General features: G+C 44.2%; 1 protein-coding gene across 1 annotated transcript; it reads left to right on the top strand.

Moving 5' to 3' along the window:
* Positions 1 to 9,724: 9,724 nt before the first annotated feature.
* On the top strand, positions 9,725 to 11,629 carry LOC109862370. The gene is made up of 7 exons (XM_020442401.1): positions 9,725 to 9,819; positions 9,902 to 10,271; positions 10,341 to 10,462; positions 10,568 to 10,998; positions 11,051 to 11,079; positions 11,129 to 11,278; positions 11,342 to 11,629. Exons 1-7 carry the CDS (start codon positions 9,725 to 9,727, stop codon positions 11,627 to 11,629), a joined length of 1,485 nt encoding a protein of 494 aa, XP_020297990.1.
* Positions 11,630 to 18,479: the final 6,850 nt, after the last annotated feature.

The following is an 18,479-nucleotide window of genomic DNA, read 5'->3' as shown; positions in this document are numbered from 1 at the left end:
AAAGATTTCCTAAATTTATGGAATTAAATAAAATAATTCTATGACCTTGCATTCTCACTGTACTCATAAAATAAACATTTGTTCCTGAAACGAAGGCGAGACCGTCGGCATTAGCGTCACCCGATGTACACCGCGAGGAGGTTGCACGATTGGATTTTGTACATCTTATAGCCCTNAAAAGGGCTGTTGTCCATAAATTTCGATATGTTGAACGATATGTTGAATGAATTAAAGTATAAATAAATAAATAAATAAGTGAATGAAATAAATAAATAAATATATCCACAGATTCGATTCCTAAAATAAAAGGGCTAGAAAATTTAATTACCCCGACCCGATAGGGTTTAATNGACCTCGGATTCGGATTCAGCGACCCCAAAAACATATAATAAACATGGTCTGATCCCCAGGCCAAAGAAATTTTTTTTTGTGTGGCTGTGTAATTAATAGAAATATATAATGCATCTTGATGTGTTTTATTATTATCAATAATATTATGAACTTTTTCCAAGACTGGAAATCTTGAGAAAGCATTTCACTCTGTCATACGCAACAAACGCGCAACGTAAACGTGCCTCGTGTCTCGCCTTACAGACTTACAGCTGCCTTGNTGTAAAGAAGACGAAATATAGCATGTTTGCACTCTTCTGCGAGCGCACACAGACGGCGGTTCTCGCTTGTGTACGTATCTCCCCTACCACCTCGGTGCTCTCGGTCTGGCCGGACTGCTTGATCTTTCTCAACACGACACTCGGACTAGTGCACATAGCACGGAATAGAACCATGTCCACGTATGGACATAGCGTACGCACCGACAAGTCGCTCGTGGACATGGCTGCGTAGTTCCAATGTGCACCACCCATGTGGACATTCGCTAGTGTACGGGGCGGAAAAGTAATTACACATTTTCTTATGGGCTTGGCCTCTCTCATTCTTCTCTCTGCTCTCACCATGCATATTCAAACTAATCTGAGAATGGCGTATGGACTAATTGTTCTAGGTCCAAGAGCCACATGTGCACCAAACCAAACCATGAAAGACGAGGCATGTTCACGTTACGTTTCGCGCTTGTTGCGTACGACAACGTGAAGCGCTTTTCCGAGATTTCTAAGCTTGGAAACAATACATGATATTATTGATACTGATAAAACATCTTAAGATGCAGTATATATTTGTATTAATTAGTAATATGAGTGAACGTGCGGTAAAAAGTTCGTAGAAAAGCAGGTATGTTGGAAATATATTAACATTATATTATTATTAGTGTTTTTTTATATTTATACAGTTTTAGTTTGCAAATTACAAAAAGAATCTAAATTTTATAAATGCATAATCTTAAAAGATATTAAATTCATATAATATATAATATCAGGTATGTAATTAATTAATGTATATATTATTTCATATAAGTATGTGAATGTAATACATTAATTGAATTAATAAATGATATCATATATTATATAAATTTAATACTTTAAGATTATGTATCTATAAAATTTAGATTCTTTTGTAATTTGCAAACTAAAAATTTATATAAATATAAAATTTCATACTACCCTTCGAATGGGTTCCCACCTTGTAGTAGCTCCGAGGCGGGAGCTCCGGGTCCGCGCAGCGCTCGGTGTGCACGTGGTCTGGCCGCCTCGCAGTAACTACACTGAACGTTTATTTTGTTCCCAGCGTGTGATGGTGGCGGCGCGGTCGGGCATTGATCGTCAGCCCCCGAGTGGACGCTGGCAGATCTGCCCGGTCGTGTTGCCACAATGAATGTGTAAATTGACGAGACAAGTATTGACCGCAGAAGGTGAGCATCTGGTGTCCTTGGGTGCTCGGGGCCCTCGCGCCGGAACGGGTGATGATGCTTAAGGGCGATGTCCCATTGAGCGGAAATATATAGCGGAACGGAATGTGCGGAACCAGCTCGACCAATCATAGCCATTCCGTTTTCTTTCCTTCGCTTTTTCTATGGTTACGATTGGTCGAGCTGGTTCCGCACATTCCGTTCTGCTATAGATTTCCACTCAATGGGACATCGCCCTAAGGTTGCGGGCGGTGGTCACCCGTTTAGGGGTAGGCCCGCCCGCGGCCAACTAAAAGGAACCCCCTAAGCTAAGATGTGAGCAACCGTGCCGAGAGCTGCGTGGTGCAAAGGTTGTTGCGTCCTGAACGGTGCCTCCTGGATACTGGGCGAAATCCAGGAGTACGGAGCCAAGCCGGGGCTCTGGCCGGGTGAGACCGCGCGACGCGACACTCGTGGGACTCGAATGGATAACATTTCAGAAAGCACCCCTTCCAAAGCTTTCAAGGGCGAAACTTCCTCCGGAAGCAAACACCCAGGGAGTCCAAACAATACGAGAGCGGGCTCTGTGGTCCCACCTCGCAAAAGACTTAGCGGAGCTACCAGGCGCCGTTTGAGAAACGAGAGGCAGGCGAGAGAGAATGTGGCTGCTAAGGCCTCTCACACTCATACTGCTGTTGCTTTAAAAACAGGAATTGGAGGTGGACGGGCTTCGGGTTGCCCGGCGAAGCGCGCCAGGCCGGAGCACGCTACTCCTAGTCCCCCTACCAATCGCCAAGACAAGAGACCCAGAAATGAAGGTTCTTACCCAGGTAACAACAGGAACTGTCAAGGCCCTATAGTATTGGAGGGCTATCCTGACAAGAAATTAGGAGCTGATGAGGGGTTGGAGATCAAAAAATTGATTAGGTCTCGCATCCTCGGCATGTCCGGAGATGCCAAAGCCTCCACCTTCATCGGCTCTTGGGACATAGATGGGGCACTGGTGATAGTGTGCGCCAGTAAAGAGTCGGCGGAGTGGCTTAGAAGTCATTCCTCTGATTGGAAGATTATGGGAACTCCTCTGCGTGTGTTAGCGGCCGGTGAACTACCGAGGCGTCATCGGGTGATGATACACGTAGAGGAGCCCGATGTAGAGGTTGAGGAAGCCTTGAAGCTCAACAACCAACAAAATGCGGGACTGGCAACCAATGAGTGGGTCGTCGTCAGGGGGAGTCGAAGTAAGGACGCCACGGGCGCCCACTTTGCCTGCCTGATTGGCGACTCTTCGCTGGAAGCTCTAAAGAACCGCGGCTTCAGACCTTTCTGCGGAACCGGTCGCGCCACTGTTAAGGTGGTGGCGAGCCGGAAACGCGGAGAGGCCACTGAGCAAATGGAGGTGTCGGAGTGTGTCGAGACTGCTTAAAATGGCTCTTCTTGGCATTCAAATGACACAAATTAACTTGCATCATAGCAAGAGCGCCTCGGCAATTTTAGCTAGAAGCATGGCTATGACGCAAACAAGTATTGCACTAATCCAAGAGCCTTGGTTTGTAAACGGTGCAATTAGAGGACTGAGTGGATGCAGTAGTTTATACAAAGTACACTCGGAAAAAAGAGTAAGATCTTGCATTTTGGTTAAAGGACTAAATGCCATCTTTCTGCCACAGCTCAGCAGTGAGGACCTCACAGTCATCAGGGTGAGAGTACAACTGGCCGAGAAGAAAGACATGCAGGTACTGATAGGGTCAGCTTACATGCCCTTTGACTCCAGGGATCCACCACCGCAAGAAGAGGTAAAAATCCTGGTGGCGTATGCGGAGGACAGTGGACTTGAACTCCTGCTGGGTTGCGATGCAAACTCCCACCATGTCGGATGGGGAAGCACCGATATTAATCCGCGGGGGAGAATCTCTATGGTTTCCTAATGGGGACAGAACTCACCATCCTAAATAGAGGAACTGAGCCGACCTTTCAGGACTCAAGAAGACGGGAGGTTATTGACATTACGGTGAATACGGAGAAGGTGGCGGATGAGAGACTGGAGAGTCTCTAATGAACCTTCAGGATCCGACCACAGACAAATACGCCTAACTCTTCAACACTCGCCGCCGATAAGCTAGGCTCGTAATCCCAGGAAGACTAATTGGGACGGCTTCAGGGCTTACCTCAAGGCCCGGCTTGCTGGAGCCCCAACTAGTTATAGGTCTAAGAATAATTTAGAAGATGCGGCGGATTACTTAAAGAACGCCATTGTAGATGCCTACGAATCAAACTGCTTGTCGAGACCAAAAAAGCCGGTGACCAAGATCCACTGGTGGAATAATGAGCTTGAGAAACTGAGGTCAGAAACAAGAAAGGGATTCAACAAAGCAAAAAGAACTGGCCTTGCGGCTCACTGGGAAGCTTTCAGAAGCTCTAAACGAGAATATAGCAAGGCAATCACGAAAGCGAAACGCAAATGCTGGAGACACTTCTGTGAAGGTATTGAGAGTGCCCCGTAGGCATCCAGACTTTGCAGAATCCTCAGCTTAGATCATCGTCCTCAGTTGGGCTGTCTTAAGCTTCCAACAGGGAACATTACTGAGAAAAGATCGGACACTTTAACACCCGTATTCATAGTCCTTCCTTATCTCAAGTATGGAGGACGCCTCCATTGAGGATCCCTTGAATCTTCGAGGCAGCCTTGTTTCATAGACGAACCCGAGTCTCCCTTCCACAAGGAAGCCATATTCTAGGGATTTTAAGTGACTTGGCATGGCAACATGAGCCAAGGATGTACACCACGTTCCACTAAACAATTAAAGAGATGCTGGGACAATATGAAACAGAAGTAAGTATAAAATAATTGTTACTTTCTCTTTGTTATTGGTTTGTTTTTTTCTTTTTCCATTTAAAGTGAAAAAGATAAATCTGAACTGGTGCAGCAAGTTCAATAAGAAAGAACAAACCAATATATGCATTTCTCATTTTAGAAAACAAAAATTAAATTTAGCTTACCGACACAAACGGCTGATGACAGTGGAGGTCCTGCGCCAGTAGAACCAAATGGTCCAGTAATGGCATTTATAGATGCTACAACTTTAGACGTGGACGTTGAAATTCCTTGCGCATACGATAGTACTGCGTTGTTTGAGAAAAACAGGAAGCAATATACACACTTATACATAGAATATTATTATTCTATGAAGTCCCTATAACTTGTTTTTTTCACTTTTCAGATAATGTAGAAGTAGAATCCATATCCACAGACAAGGAAATGATATATGACAAAAATGACGAAGATGATTGTGTAGATACAATAGAAATACCGGATAATTCTGATCCTCACCTTAATCGCATGCGACCATATACATCAGATGATACTTCGTCAACAAATAAAAAATTAGAGGTAATGAGAAAGTTTATGAATTAGCTTCGTATTATTTAATAACATTAAGGAATATTAAGTACAGATATATTACGCTAATTGCGTTGGTGATACAGCAGACCTATCGTTATTAATCACGTTGCGCGTTAATTTTATAGGTTACACAGTTCAATTACGATTACTTTTACAAAAGAATGTACATATGTATTTAAGCAACATTAGGTGCATCTAGAATCATGATCTAATATTTGTCTTATCAGCAACGTCATTCAAACTGCAACAAGACTAACAATAGCAAAATCACACAAAATTGTACAAATTTGATTTTCAGAAAATCAAGGACAAAAGAGAACTGAGGTTAATAAAACTTCGTGAAGGAATCGAGCAGCAGCGGGAACTTCACACAAAAAAAATTAAAATTGCTGAAGTAGAGGAGAAAATAGTCTTAGTAAAACTTTTAAAAGAAGAAGAAGCTCTCAAGCACATAGAATAAACAACAAAATAATAGTAAAAACATACGATTTGAAATATGTAGTTTTTATAAGTAAGAGCAATATAAAAGTGATAAAACATGTATATGTTTGTGTTAAAAAAATACGTTTTAAAATATTTAATATAGTCTCTATATGCAAGCAAATGTAAAATTATATGTATTATGTTGCATGTAGTAATAAGTTTTGTTTATTGTTTTATAAATTAAAACAAATATTTTTGTAATAAAGATTATATTTTATTATATATGTGTACAATTTGATATTTGTTATTATCGGAATACAAAATACCACGTATAGTCAGAAATAAAATATCTACAATTGGAATAAAATATCTAATTTTTTATCGGTTTAGTTACAAAACACTTTGTAATTATACTTGTTTTTTATTTAGGAAAAATGTGTCAAAATTAAAGCATTTCTAAATGCAAATTCAATGCCATTTTGTTCAAGATGCCCACCATTTTCAAATATATTTACGTTTTCAAATATATTTACGTGCAACTCTTCTTCAAACACATTGGGCAGATTATGTCGAATACACAGATTGTGCAAAACAGCAATGGCACATATAATTGCTACTGTAGTGGTTAACTTCGTGCGTAAACCATAATGCAAACATGGAAAACGACGTTTCCAAATTCCAAATAATTGTTCAACAATAACTCGTGTTTTTCTGAGTGCAGTATTATATCGAATTTCTGATACTGTTTCGGGTGTTAAAAGAGGCGTTAAGAGATAGCGACGACACACATATCCACCATTGCCAAGTAGAATTCCATCTAGCTGTTCTCGTTCTAACCGACAGCGAAGATCACTTCGGTCAAATATAACATTGTCATGAGTTGAACCTGGGTGCCTGACAACTATATCGAGAATTTCCTTTTCAGGTCTAGCCACTATCTATACAAATAAATTATTTCTTTATCATTAAATAATACAACACATTAAAATTATCATGTATAATGGAGCAGCTAAAAATATACCTGTACATTCAAAGAAAACCATCCCTTTTGATTACGAAATACTTCTCCATTATTTCCTCCAGGATTTGCAATCCGTATGTGAGTACAATCAATACATCCAATTACAGATGGAAAGTTAGTACTGTATAAAATTTGTTTTTATTGCTCATGCGTATACGCTCAGTACCAAAATTGATATATGTACCCAAGTGTGATGCCAAAATTTTGGAAACTCGAGTTACAATTCGCGATACTGATGCTTGACTGTATCCTCGCAAGTCTCCATTAACAATCTATAATTAATACAGTACACAAATGATATAAAAATGAATCATTTATGTTTCTTTGTCATAGTATTAGAACAAATTATACAAACCTGAAAGCTGCTTGTTGCATAAAAACGCAGTGTTATTAAAAGTTGTATCAGCGGAGAAACAGGTAGTCCACGATTATTAAATTTTCTTAAGTGACGATTCACCAAAGATAATAAGATATTGACTACAGCTCCTTTGTTAAATCTGTATCTTTTTTGAAAAGCACCATCCTCGAAAAATTCAATAGGATTTTCATAATCGGGAATGTACCTTTTAACAAGTCTCTATGCACGTCTATTTACTAGATACTCATCTTCAAAGTCATCGTCAGAAATATTTAAAAATTTGTTGTCCATTGTAGATAAAATATTCACAATCATTACAAACTTATGCAGGGTTTCATTCACATTTCAACCGAAAACTTCCATGAGGTGAGAGTCGCACGTTCCACAGTTTCCATATAGGCCGCTTGTAGCACTACTTGTATCAAACAGCACAATACTACTACAATCTCTCTCTCAAGGAAGCTCAAGACTTTCCTTGAGATAAGGAAGCCAATAACGCACCTTATTCTGTCGAGGAATGTCTATGAAACACGGAATAAGGAACAAAGAGTCCTTATTCCTCAAGGAACGACTATGAATACGGGCATAAAACATTTGATGGATGTCCACTTTCCAGAATTTGACAATAAAAAACAACCTAGTCGGTCGAAGCCAGGGAATATAAGCCCAGGAAGTGGCATTTAGCAGCAAAGGTTGTCTATCCGAGAGGTGTTGAATGGGCTTGTTACGTCCTGAGGACTCCACGAGCCCCTTTTTCTTGCAACGTGACGCGCCGACATACAATAAATTCCTTTTTTTTCTCAATAAATAACACGAACGGACTCGGACTTCGACGCGATAGACGCACAAATAGAAATCGTGTCGACGCCCGAAAACAATAAACCGAGCCTAGCCACGATCTTAAAAATTCCTCCATAGACAATAGCGAACAGAAACTTTTATTATTGTCTAAACATCCCGAGCAACTTTCCAAATAAACCCGGTTATCTCCGGGTCAAAGAAATACATCCTATAAAATTTAGGACAGCCGGCGCAAGTAAAGATCTGTCGCCACGAGTGATTACATAAAAAAGGTTTATCACTCGATAAATATCGAAGGGTCTATGCGTTGTCGAAAAGACAACACTCTCCCTTTTTCCTTCTTCGGAAAATCGGACGAGGCGACCGAAGCGAGAGATCGTCGCCGATTGGCGATCTCGGAAGTCGCCCGACCGACTAATTAACAAATAGNAACCAGCAAAGCTCAACTGAGTTCCCGATTGGAAGAGTCCTCGCTTACTAAAACAGTATATAAGCCAGGGCTCTCGGAATCGAAAACTCAAAAAAAGAACCGCGCCGCGTATCCGAAAAGAGCCGCAGATCAGTGAGTGAACCAGTGAGTGCCAGTGAGCGCGGAGAGTGAGATCTCAGAAGCATTAACACCAGCGACCTGCAACTCCGAGCTATCACGGTGCCGCACCGGCCTCAACCGAGAATCAATCGCAGCCAGCAGTCACACAAGTAGTAAGTCCACCNACAATTTTTAATCGGGAGTTCCACTAGTAAAAATTCAACTCGAGGTTAATACTCGGAACCTCAGAGACGCATAACTGCTTAGAAGCATCGCGAGAGTGTGTTGTTTTCGTTCTCCGCAATCAATCCCTCACTTAACCACCCTCGCCGGGAGGGCAGTTCGCGACTCTAAGTCGTGAATAGCAACCGGTCGAGAAGTCAATTCCTTACCCTCGCCGGGAGGGCAGTTCGCGACTCTAAGTCGTGAATAGCAACCGGTCGAGAAGTCAATTCCTCACCCTCGCCGGGAGGGCAGTTCGCGACTCTAAGTCGTGAATAGCAACCGGTCGAGAAGTCAATTCCTCACCCTCGCCGGGAGGGCAGTTCGCGACACCAGTCGTGAATAGCGTCCGAATTATTTCTTTTTCTTTTCTAAATCACGGAAACAAACAAAACTCGCTTATCTCCGAATATCAATCTTAGAATCATGACACATCCAAATTTATTNCTACGGTTATTTCCATTGAAACCTAAGAAATGAAACAAAACCGAATTTATCCAGATACAAATTTCTGAGATGATTTTAGTTGTATAAACATGGGTTAAGAGACTGGCTACACTAAAAAATTCGCACTCTCGTTCTCTCTTACACTCGCGTTCTAGCGTGTAGATTACATTGTACGAAACGATTATATGCTCCTTTATTGTATTAATTTCTGCATGTCTGTTATTAATTCAATGATTTTGATTTTTAATAAATATAACTACTTTGTCATGTGTGGAATCAATCTAAAGAATTATTTTCTGTTATCTTTCTTTCCGTATAACCCACTCTCACTTCCTCGTTAAAATCGCTAGGTCCCGTCCTTGGTAAATGAGATTTGCGTCTCAGACCTAAAAAGGGACCAACGAGCGAGTGTTCGTTAAACAGAGTAAGATCGGCGTATGCCGTTGACCTGTCGACGAACATAAGCAAACTCGCTCGACTCTCTCACAGCGGGACTTCCGTGTCCACTGTAAAGAGAGATATGGAAAACGACGCGTTTACTGTTGCGTCACACCACAGCCCGACCGTATCCATGGGCCAGGACGTAACAGGCTGTTAAGACCTTCAACCCCTATAAATCACCGGAACCGGATGGAATCTACCCGATTCTCCTTCAGGAGGGTCTAGGGATTTTAATTGGTCCACTCACAAAAATCTTTAGGGCAAGTATTGCCCTAAGACACGTCCCCCAGACTTGAAGTGGAATGAGAGTCGTTTTCATACCCAAGTCTAGCAGAAATGGCTACATATTAACCAAAGACTTTAGGCCTATCAGTCTCATCTCCTTTGTTCTTAAAACGTTAGAGTGGTTGATTGATGGGTTCCTGAAAAACGGCCCTTTGCTGTACCTATCCACTAGCCTCCTCTCAATATGCCTACAGAGAGAGCAGATCAACTGATACTGACCTGCACCATCTCGTGGGCAGAGTTGAGGCACAGTTGGAGGTAAAGGAATATGTCTTGGGCATCGAGGGAGCTTTTGATAGCACCTCATATAATGTGATTAGGAAAGCGATGACCAGGTATGGCATTCCAGCTGCGTTAGCAGACTGGACACAAAGCATGCTTACAGGAAGAACCCTGACTGCTAGTCATGTGGAATCGGTGGTACATGGCTTCCCCGCCAAAGGTTGTCTGCAGAGGGGAGTACTATCTCCCTTACTGTGGTGCCTAATGGTAGATGAATTTCTTGAGAAGTTGCGAAAAGCGGGTTTCCCCGTCTATGATTACGCTGATGATGTGGCCATAGTGGTGGGGGGCAACTTTCTTGCGACACTCAAAGATATAATGGAAAAAGCACTTACGCTTACGCAAAACTAGTGTCAATCAAAAGGACTTAGGGCTAATCCATCAAAGACCAAGGCCATGAGTTTCACCAAGAAATATAAACCCGAGGCCATTGAGCCGTTAAGATTCTGGCATGAGAAAATAGAATACGTTCAGTCAGTCAAATACTTGGGAGCCTACCTAGATACCAAACTGAGCTGGAAGACACATCTCGAAATAAAGAGATCCAAGTTTTACGCTTCTTTTTGAACGTGTAAAAGAGTAATGGGAAAGTCCTGGGGCATTAAACTGAATCCTGCCCTATGGATATACAAATCGGTATTGTTACCAAGATTAACATATGCTGCTGTGATCTGGTGGCCTAGAGTAGAAATGACGGAGGCAAGGAACCTGCTAAGAAGCCTACAGGGTAACTACCTAAGAGCAGCGGCAGGGGCTATGAGAATAACACCAACAGAGGCGCTGGAAGTAGCACTTCGTATTCTTCCTCTAAATCAACAAATAATCAGCACCGCCGGACTCACAGCATATAGACTAAGGTGTCAGGGGGAGTGGAGACAATTCGGGACAGGTCATACCAAGCTCGGGTGTCTCCACAAATTTCCCTTTACACTGAAGCAAGATAGAATACCCAGAATATACCAAGTGAACAAGGCGTTTTCTGTAAACCTGTCCACTAGGGCTGAATGGTGTAATAAAAACCTACAGATCCAACTGAACATAGATGCGTGATTCACCGATAGATCTGGAGCAAACGACCGCTTTGGAGCAGGTATATGTTGTTCAGGAAACAATTACAGAGAGTTTTTCTCTCTGGGTAGGTTAGCCACGGTCTTCCAAGCGAAGGTCTTGGCTATCCTGGAATGTGTAAGACTCTCTCAAAGGAGACCATGAGCAGGAGGATCCATAGTTACACAGATAGTAAAGCCGCTATAGGAGCTCTTGCTAAGACCACCACTGAATCATCAGTGGTTTGGGACTGCATGCAAGCTCTGAACAGATTGGGAGATCATAACAAGATCACACTAATCTAGGTACCCGGCCATCAAGGTATCCGCGATAATGAGATAGCGAATGGCTTGGCAAAGCTGGGCACCTTAGAGGAACCAGCTGGCCAAAAAGTCGGCGTTCCCTTTGCCGTAGAGAAAAATTACATCAAGGATCGGCTGAAGCGAGAGCACCAGGACTCTTGGAAGAAACTGAAAAGCTGTCGCCAGGCCAAACTCTTGATGAGTCAGCCATCGTCAAGCAGGGCTAAAGAACTGCTGGCTGTGGATAAAGATAGACTAAGATTAAGTATCGGTCTTCTCACTGGACACTGAGCTTTCAAGGCACATTTGTACAACATGGGATTGGCCGATGAAGCAAACTGCAGATTATGCGGTGAGGAAAAGAAGGACAGCGAGCATATATTGTATCGCTGTCCATCTTAGCTCTTAAAAGACTCAGATCCTGGGCTGCATGTTTGTGAAGCCCGAGGACCTGAAAAATATCAAGATCAGCTATCTGCGAAGCCTGGCAGAAAATGCCGGGCTGAAGCAGATAGGCCGATAAGCATCTAGCGAGAATCACAAAAGATCTTATAGATCTAGATGACATAAAGGGACTTTAATAGCCTCCTCGCTCCTATCTTATTATTATTATATTATTATTATTAAATTTTATACTAAATATAAAAACACTAATAATAATATAATAATAATATATTTCGTACATATTAAATGCGTTTCTACAAAGTTTTCACCGTACGTTCACTCATATTAATAATTAATACAAATATATAATGCATATTAAGATGTTTTATTATTATCAATAATATGATGCACTGGTTCAAAGATTATTAATCTCGGAAAAGCGTTTCACGTTGTTATACGCAACAAGCGCGCAACGTAACGTAAACATACCTCGTCTTTTATCTTATCAAGCCGGCTTGAAGTGAAAAGAAGACAGAACATAATACGTCTGCACTCTTCCACGAGCCGACGTGCCGAGCGTGACGTTACCATAGACTTATATAATAGACGGAACATTTGTGTAAGAGAAGCTGAAGCTGTGTTAAAAGAGACAGAAATAATCGTGGAATAGTTCTCTTCTTTTCTAGCAGTGAGTCGATTGGTGGCCGCGGCAGGCCAAGGGAGTGGCCGAGAGCAACAAAGATAGACGTCCGAGAGTCAGTTGAGAGAGAGTGATAGTGAGAGGTGATAGCATGTATATAGCATATATAGACTTGTTGAGAGACTTGGCAGGCGCCAACAATTAACACTAACAATTTGTAGACTTTTTTATAATTTAATTTACTTCATACTTCTATAGAATTTAATTTAATATATTTTTTAACTTAAATTTTCTTTAAATTAAGCTATCTTTAATTAACAACAATTGTTTAGTGTAACCAACTGTTGTTGTTTCTCAAAAATAATAAAAAAATTATATCCATACAAAGCTCGAACCTTTATAACTTCTCGAGCAAGTCAAAAGTAATGGTCTTGTACGCATAAGCATAGACTTCTTTGTCTATGCGCTTAAGGTAATTGGTCTTTCACTGCTCTTATTGTAAGAGAGAAAGACAACTACTCCAGCACTATCTCTGTCCTTTAATGTTGTTTTCAACTTTGTCTTATAAATGTTCCGTCTATTATATAAGTCTATGCATTTATATGACGAAGTTGAAGACAACTGTAAGATATCGGTTATGCGGTGGCGCCACTAGTTGGATCGGCGATTGGCAGCCCTGCGAGGTAACTAGCGTGCGAGCGAACATGTGACTTGCCAGAAGCAGCGTGTAGCGAGAACATTCGAGAGTTGGCGAGAACAGAGTGAGTGTCGGCGCATTATTGCTGCCGGAAAATGTAAAAGAGAGACGTTAGCCGACTGTCGATTCGGATACACGGAAAAAGAATCGTTTGTCGAATGTAGTGTCGAATGGAAAGAGTTGCCGTCCAGGTGTCGTGCCGTTGAGGGTATTAGCCCGAAGTCGTATCCGTCGAAAGTGTAATGTTATAACGGGTGAAATAATGAATAAAAGATACATGATATTTGATGTGAACTGTTATAATAATTGTTTATCCTGTCTGATCGTAGTTCAATGTCGATGTCGGGCAAAGTAAACTTTAAGGTGGTCAAAGGTTGAAAAACACCTTTTGTGTCGGAATCGTGAGATCAACCTTGAGGAGTATAACTGACGGTTCGAACATTGTTGTTGTCGAGCGTCGTATGTTTGTGCGCGTTATTGCCGGGTTCTTTGAGAATGTTATTATTTTGGTCGCACATTACAAGATATCGGAAAATTGTACTTCGAAGAAGAGATCTGCCGTACAGTATTTTATTCAGAAGTCAGATTTATCTTACACAACATTAAAGGACAGAGATAGTGCTGGCGTAGTTGTCTTTCTCTCTTTCAATAAGAGCGGTGGGGGACCAATCACCTTAAGCGCATAGACATAGAAGTCTATGCTTAGGCGTAAAAAACCATTACTTTTGACTTGTGTACTCGAGAGGTTATAAAGGTTCGAGTCTTGTATGGATATAATTTTTTTTATTATTTTATTTATGTTTTTAAAGAGAAACAACAAAACAATTGGTTACACTAAAGCATAAACAACTGTTGTTAATTAAAGATAGCTTAATTTAGAGAAAATTTAAGTTAAAAAATATGATAAATTAAGTTTTATAGAAGTATGAAGTAAATTAAATTATAAAAAGGTCTATGAATTGTTAGTGTTAATTGTTAGCGCCTGCCAAGTCTCTCAACAAGTCTATACATGCTACATACATGCTATCACCTCTCACTATCACTCTCTCTCAACTGACTCTCGGACGTCTATCTTTGTTGCTCTCGGCCACTCCTTCGGCCTGCCGCGGCCACCAATCAACTCACTGCTAGAAAAGAAGAGAACTATTCCACGATTATTTCTGTCTCTTTTAACAAAGCTTCAGCTCCTCTTACACGAATGTTTTGTCTATTATATAAGTCTATGGACGTTACACACACGGACAGCGGTTCTCGCTTGTATGCGTGCTCCCAGTGGCTTCCACCACCTCGGTGCTCTCGGTGCTAGCCGGCCAGAATTTGCAACACTGCTCCTGTGCGACTCACGAGGCCTCTGCGGATTTTCCTGGCGGAGAAACGACTCAAGTCTTCGACGTCCGCTCTCACCGACCAGTAAGTCTCTGGTGAGTTTACCGAGACGAATCTCGCCCTTGCCGCCGTCTCCGAGTTAACGCCGGAGTACAGCCTGCCAGACGATCAAAAGATTTACAAAGACTCTTCCATCAATAGTCTTTCGAGAGAGGATTTTGAGGCGATACATTAACAACATTTGGGTAACATCCGTTTGATCACGGTACGATTAGACACAGTACGATTGCACACGTACTATTGGACACGATACGATTGACCACAGTACGATTGGACACCGCAAGATTAGCATACTGTACGATTGATCACCGTACAATTGACCACCGTATGATTGACCACGGTACGATTGACCACCGTACAATTGACCAGGGTACAATCGTACAGTATGCTAATCTTGCGATGTCCAATCGTACAGTGGTCAATCGTATCGTGTCCAATCGTACGTGTCCAATAGTTCGTGTGCAATACGTACTGTGTCCAATAGTACCATGGTCAAACAGAATACGCCCCAACATTTTCACACTTACACTCACACACCTACATACACACACACACACCTCCTAAAAAAATATGAAATTGTAAAAAGACTTTTAAATAAATAAAGTTATTGACTCTTTGATTGTTTATAGTAGTGCTTTCTCCCACATATACATATATATAAATATATACAAAATATATATAGGGTGTCTCAGAATTGATGTAACATGTCTTGTAGACAGGTAAAAGGAGTAAAACTGAGTCGATAAGTCTTATATCCATTTTGCTAGATTCGCAATAGTTACTGAGATCTTAATTACCAAAGATCAGCGAATAAGCATGCATCGTAAAACAGCCCGGCGCGGGCAGCACATATTAATACGATGCAGCATATACTAATATAACATATACATAATAAATGGTAACCGCGGGAAGCGCGCCGGGCTGTCTTACACGCGTAAGACAGCCCGGCGCCCTTCGCGCGCTTACGGTGTTACCCGTAACAACATATGGAAAGAGCAAATATAACAGCATATACTATAACATATACATATTAAAATGTAATCGTGCGAAGCGCGCTGGGCTGTCCTACGCGCGTAAGACAGCCCGATGCACGCTTATTCGCGGATCTTTGTTAAAATCTCGATACCTATTGCGACTCTCGTAAAATGGTATAGGACTTTTTGATTCAATTTTACTTCTTTTACCTGCCTACAAGAGATGTTAAGGTAATTGTTATATATATACAGGGTGTCCCATTTTAAAACTTCTATTAAAATATTTCAAAAACACTGCGGTAAACAAATGTTTCAAATCAAAGTTTTATTACTTTGAGGGGAATATAAGATAGTACCATCGATTTGACCTTAGGTTGCATTGTCAAAATCAGGTCAAGGTCAAATTGATTTTTTTTAAATGGAACTCTATTTTTAATTGCAGATTCTTATTTTTTTTTACAAGGAGAAAATGCTTTACACATCCCCATCCCCAGGAAAAGGTGGGGTATGTGGAACTCCCCTCTCCGGCCCGCAAGTCGGAAAAGGTATACTCACTAAAAACCCCTTGCGTGGCATAACTTCGCGCGGTTTGAGGAGGGGACCTAGTACCTCCGTGTCGAAACTCATCGCGGTTCCCCCCCTATCTACCAGGCGGTACATCCGCCTTGCGCTCAAATGAGCGGTGCTTCACTCTCGTCCACGACGAGATGGAGGACCACACCCCTACTTTGTCGGGTATGCAGGGCCACGTGCAATAGGGGACTTGGCTCCCTGACCAAGCCCCCCGTGTGGCCCGGCGTCAAATTCCAAAGGAGGACGCCTCCTCAAATGTGGTTATCCACGCGGGGCCGACTTTCTTTCGTGGAAATAAGCCGGCCCGTATCCCCCACGGAAGAGGGCGGACATGTCCGCCCCCAGTACCTGCCACGAGTCCTCGAAGTTATTTTTTCGAGGACGTGGGGCCGGGCTTGCTCGGCTTCTTTTGTTCCCGGGGAGAGCCCAAAAGAGCGGCCAGCATTCTGGCCCTCCGGGCCTGTTCCTCCCCAAAAACCTTCTTCTTGGGCATTGTGGCCGTTTCCCTCTCCACTTTCTTTGAAGCACTGAGCGCCGGAGGGGGGAGGTTTTGCGCTTCGGCGACCTTGCCACCCGTTTGGGTGGTTTGGCCGCCAATTGGGAACTCTGCGTCCCAGAAGACGCAGGAGCTCCCGTCGTCTTCACATCGAGGGGGGTCGTCGTCCCCTCGGACGTATCCATAGCCTCGGCCGATGGATCCTGTCGAGGAGGGGAAACCGGTTTCCTCTCGTCTCTGCTTATGGTCTGCGAGGAAGTCCTCGCAGACCCGAAAGGGCTCAGGGCCCTTCTCCTCCTGCTCTCCGGGGGGGAATACGCGCCCCCCCCCAACCGGTGATTGTCCTTAAGCCCTAGATCAGAGCATAGGGGGCACTTCGGCTCCTTCGCCGTGCATGCCCTCACCCCATGACCTGGGGCACCGCAGCGGAAGCAACGTCCGCTGCGATCGACTGCAGAGGTGCAGTACCTCCTCACATGGGCCGTGAAAAGGCACCTGTAGCACCTCAGCGGCCGGGGCGGGAGAACCTCCACCGAGGCCGAATTCTACCCCACCCGCACCTTCCTCTTTTGTTCCCCCTGGCCCATATTCAGCCGCCTCACAGCGGTGATCGGGCACTGGGCCCAACAGGTAAGATCACCTGCGGGGGACTCCAGGATCTTACCGATCCGGACTTCTGCCTCTTGACATCCTCCCTCGCGAGCGAGGGAGGAAGCCAACTCCTGGGGGGTGGCGGACAAGTCGAGCTTCGCCAGCCGGAACTCTCCGGTCTTGGCGGGGCACGACACCTTCACCCCCAGATTTCTCCCTTCCTGCGTTAGCAGGAAGTCCCTCATCCACGAGTACAAGGCTTTCGTCTTGTCCTCGCGGTCCTCTCCGGGGATCAGCAAAAGCAGACCCCCGGTGGCGGAACGCTTCGGGCAAAGTTCGGTTATCTCGAACCTGGCGGTTATGTTAGAGAGGGCCTTCTGGAACGCCGTCATGGCGTCCGCAAGGGATGCGTCCTCCCTAATCGCCGTCAACCCCACTTCCGCAGTTTCGGGAATACAGATGCGCCTAGGGCGCACCCTTCCGGCACCGCGCCTGGAGGGTTTGGGAGTCTTAGTTTCCTTGCCTCCAGGCTGTCTCTTTTTTTCGGAAAAAGGCTGGGCGGCGGTCTGGGCCAAGGCCTTTGCCCGCCGCTTCGCTTTCCTCCCCACCACTTGTGCCCAGGAAGCGAGGTCGGCTGACGCCGATGTCCCGGCCTGGGCACCACCAATACCCGGCGACCGCTTTGCCTCCCGTCCCTTGCTCCGCGAAGCGGAGCGAGACGTCGGAGGGGCAGGGCGGCTGGCTCCCCTTTTCTTCCTCGTCGCCGAGGACGCCTTCCGTCTCCTTGCAGGGAGGGAAGGGAGGAGCCTGGCGAGCTTGCGCTTGATCAGAGCTCCCACCTTCTCCAGAAGAAGGGACTCCTCACCGAGTCCCCCACTGGACGAGGAAGGTGGCAGAGGGGGCATGCTAACTTTAGCACGCAGTTCCGCCACCTACTTCCTCAACTGCACTATCTCCGCCCAGAGCTCCTTATTTTCTAGGGCAATCCTAGAAGAGGCCGGCGCGGAGGTAAACTTCGGATTCCCCTGGAGACGCCCTATAAGCGTCTCCAGGATAGTGCGGACGTTTCGGCTTGTTATCTTAAGGGCCTTTACCGAAGTGTCCTTAAGATCCTTGGAGCGCTGGACCACTTTCTCCACCGCGTCCAACTCCTCGTACACCCGTTCCGCAACGCGGACGGTGTCAAGGGTGGGCAGCTCGTCCTCTACGAGCTGGAAGGGCAAATCCTCCGGAGGAGCTCTCGGGCCGGACGCCGGACCACCTCCGGGTCGGAATCCGGGTCGTACTCCGACCCGGAAGCCCCACTACGCAGCTCACGTAGCTCCGCCTCACGAAGGGCCTTTTGGGCCGGGCGGAGTTCTCTTTTCTCCTCGCTCGCCCGTCCGAGACCCACGAATTCA

Source organism: Pseudomyrmex gracilis, unplaced genomic scaffold (assembly GCF_002006095.1).
Source record: "Pseudomyrmex gracilis isolate BER0280 unplaced genomic scaffold, ASM200609v1 scaffold_1685, whole genome shotgun sequence".
NCBI lineage: Eukaryota > Metazoa > Arthropoda > Insecta > Hymenoptera > Formicidae > Pseudomyrmex > Pseudomyrmex gracilis.
Note: the sequence above shows the minus strand (reverse complement) of the source record. Positions and strands in the feature narration are given on the sequence as shown.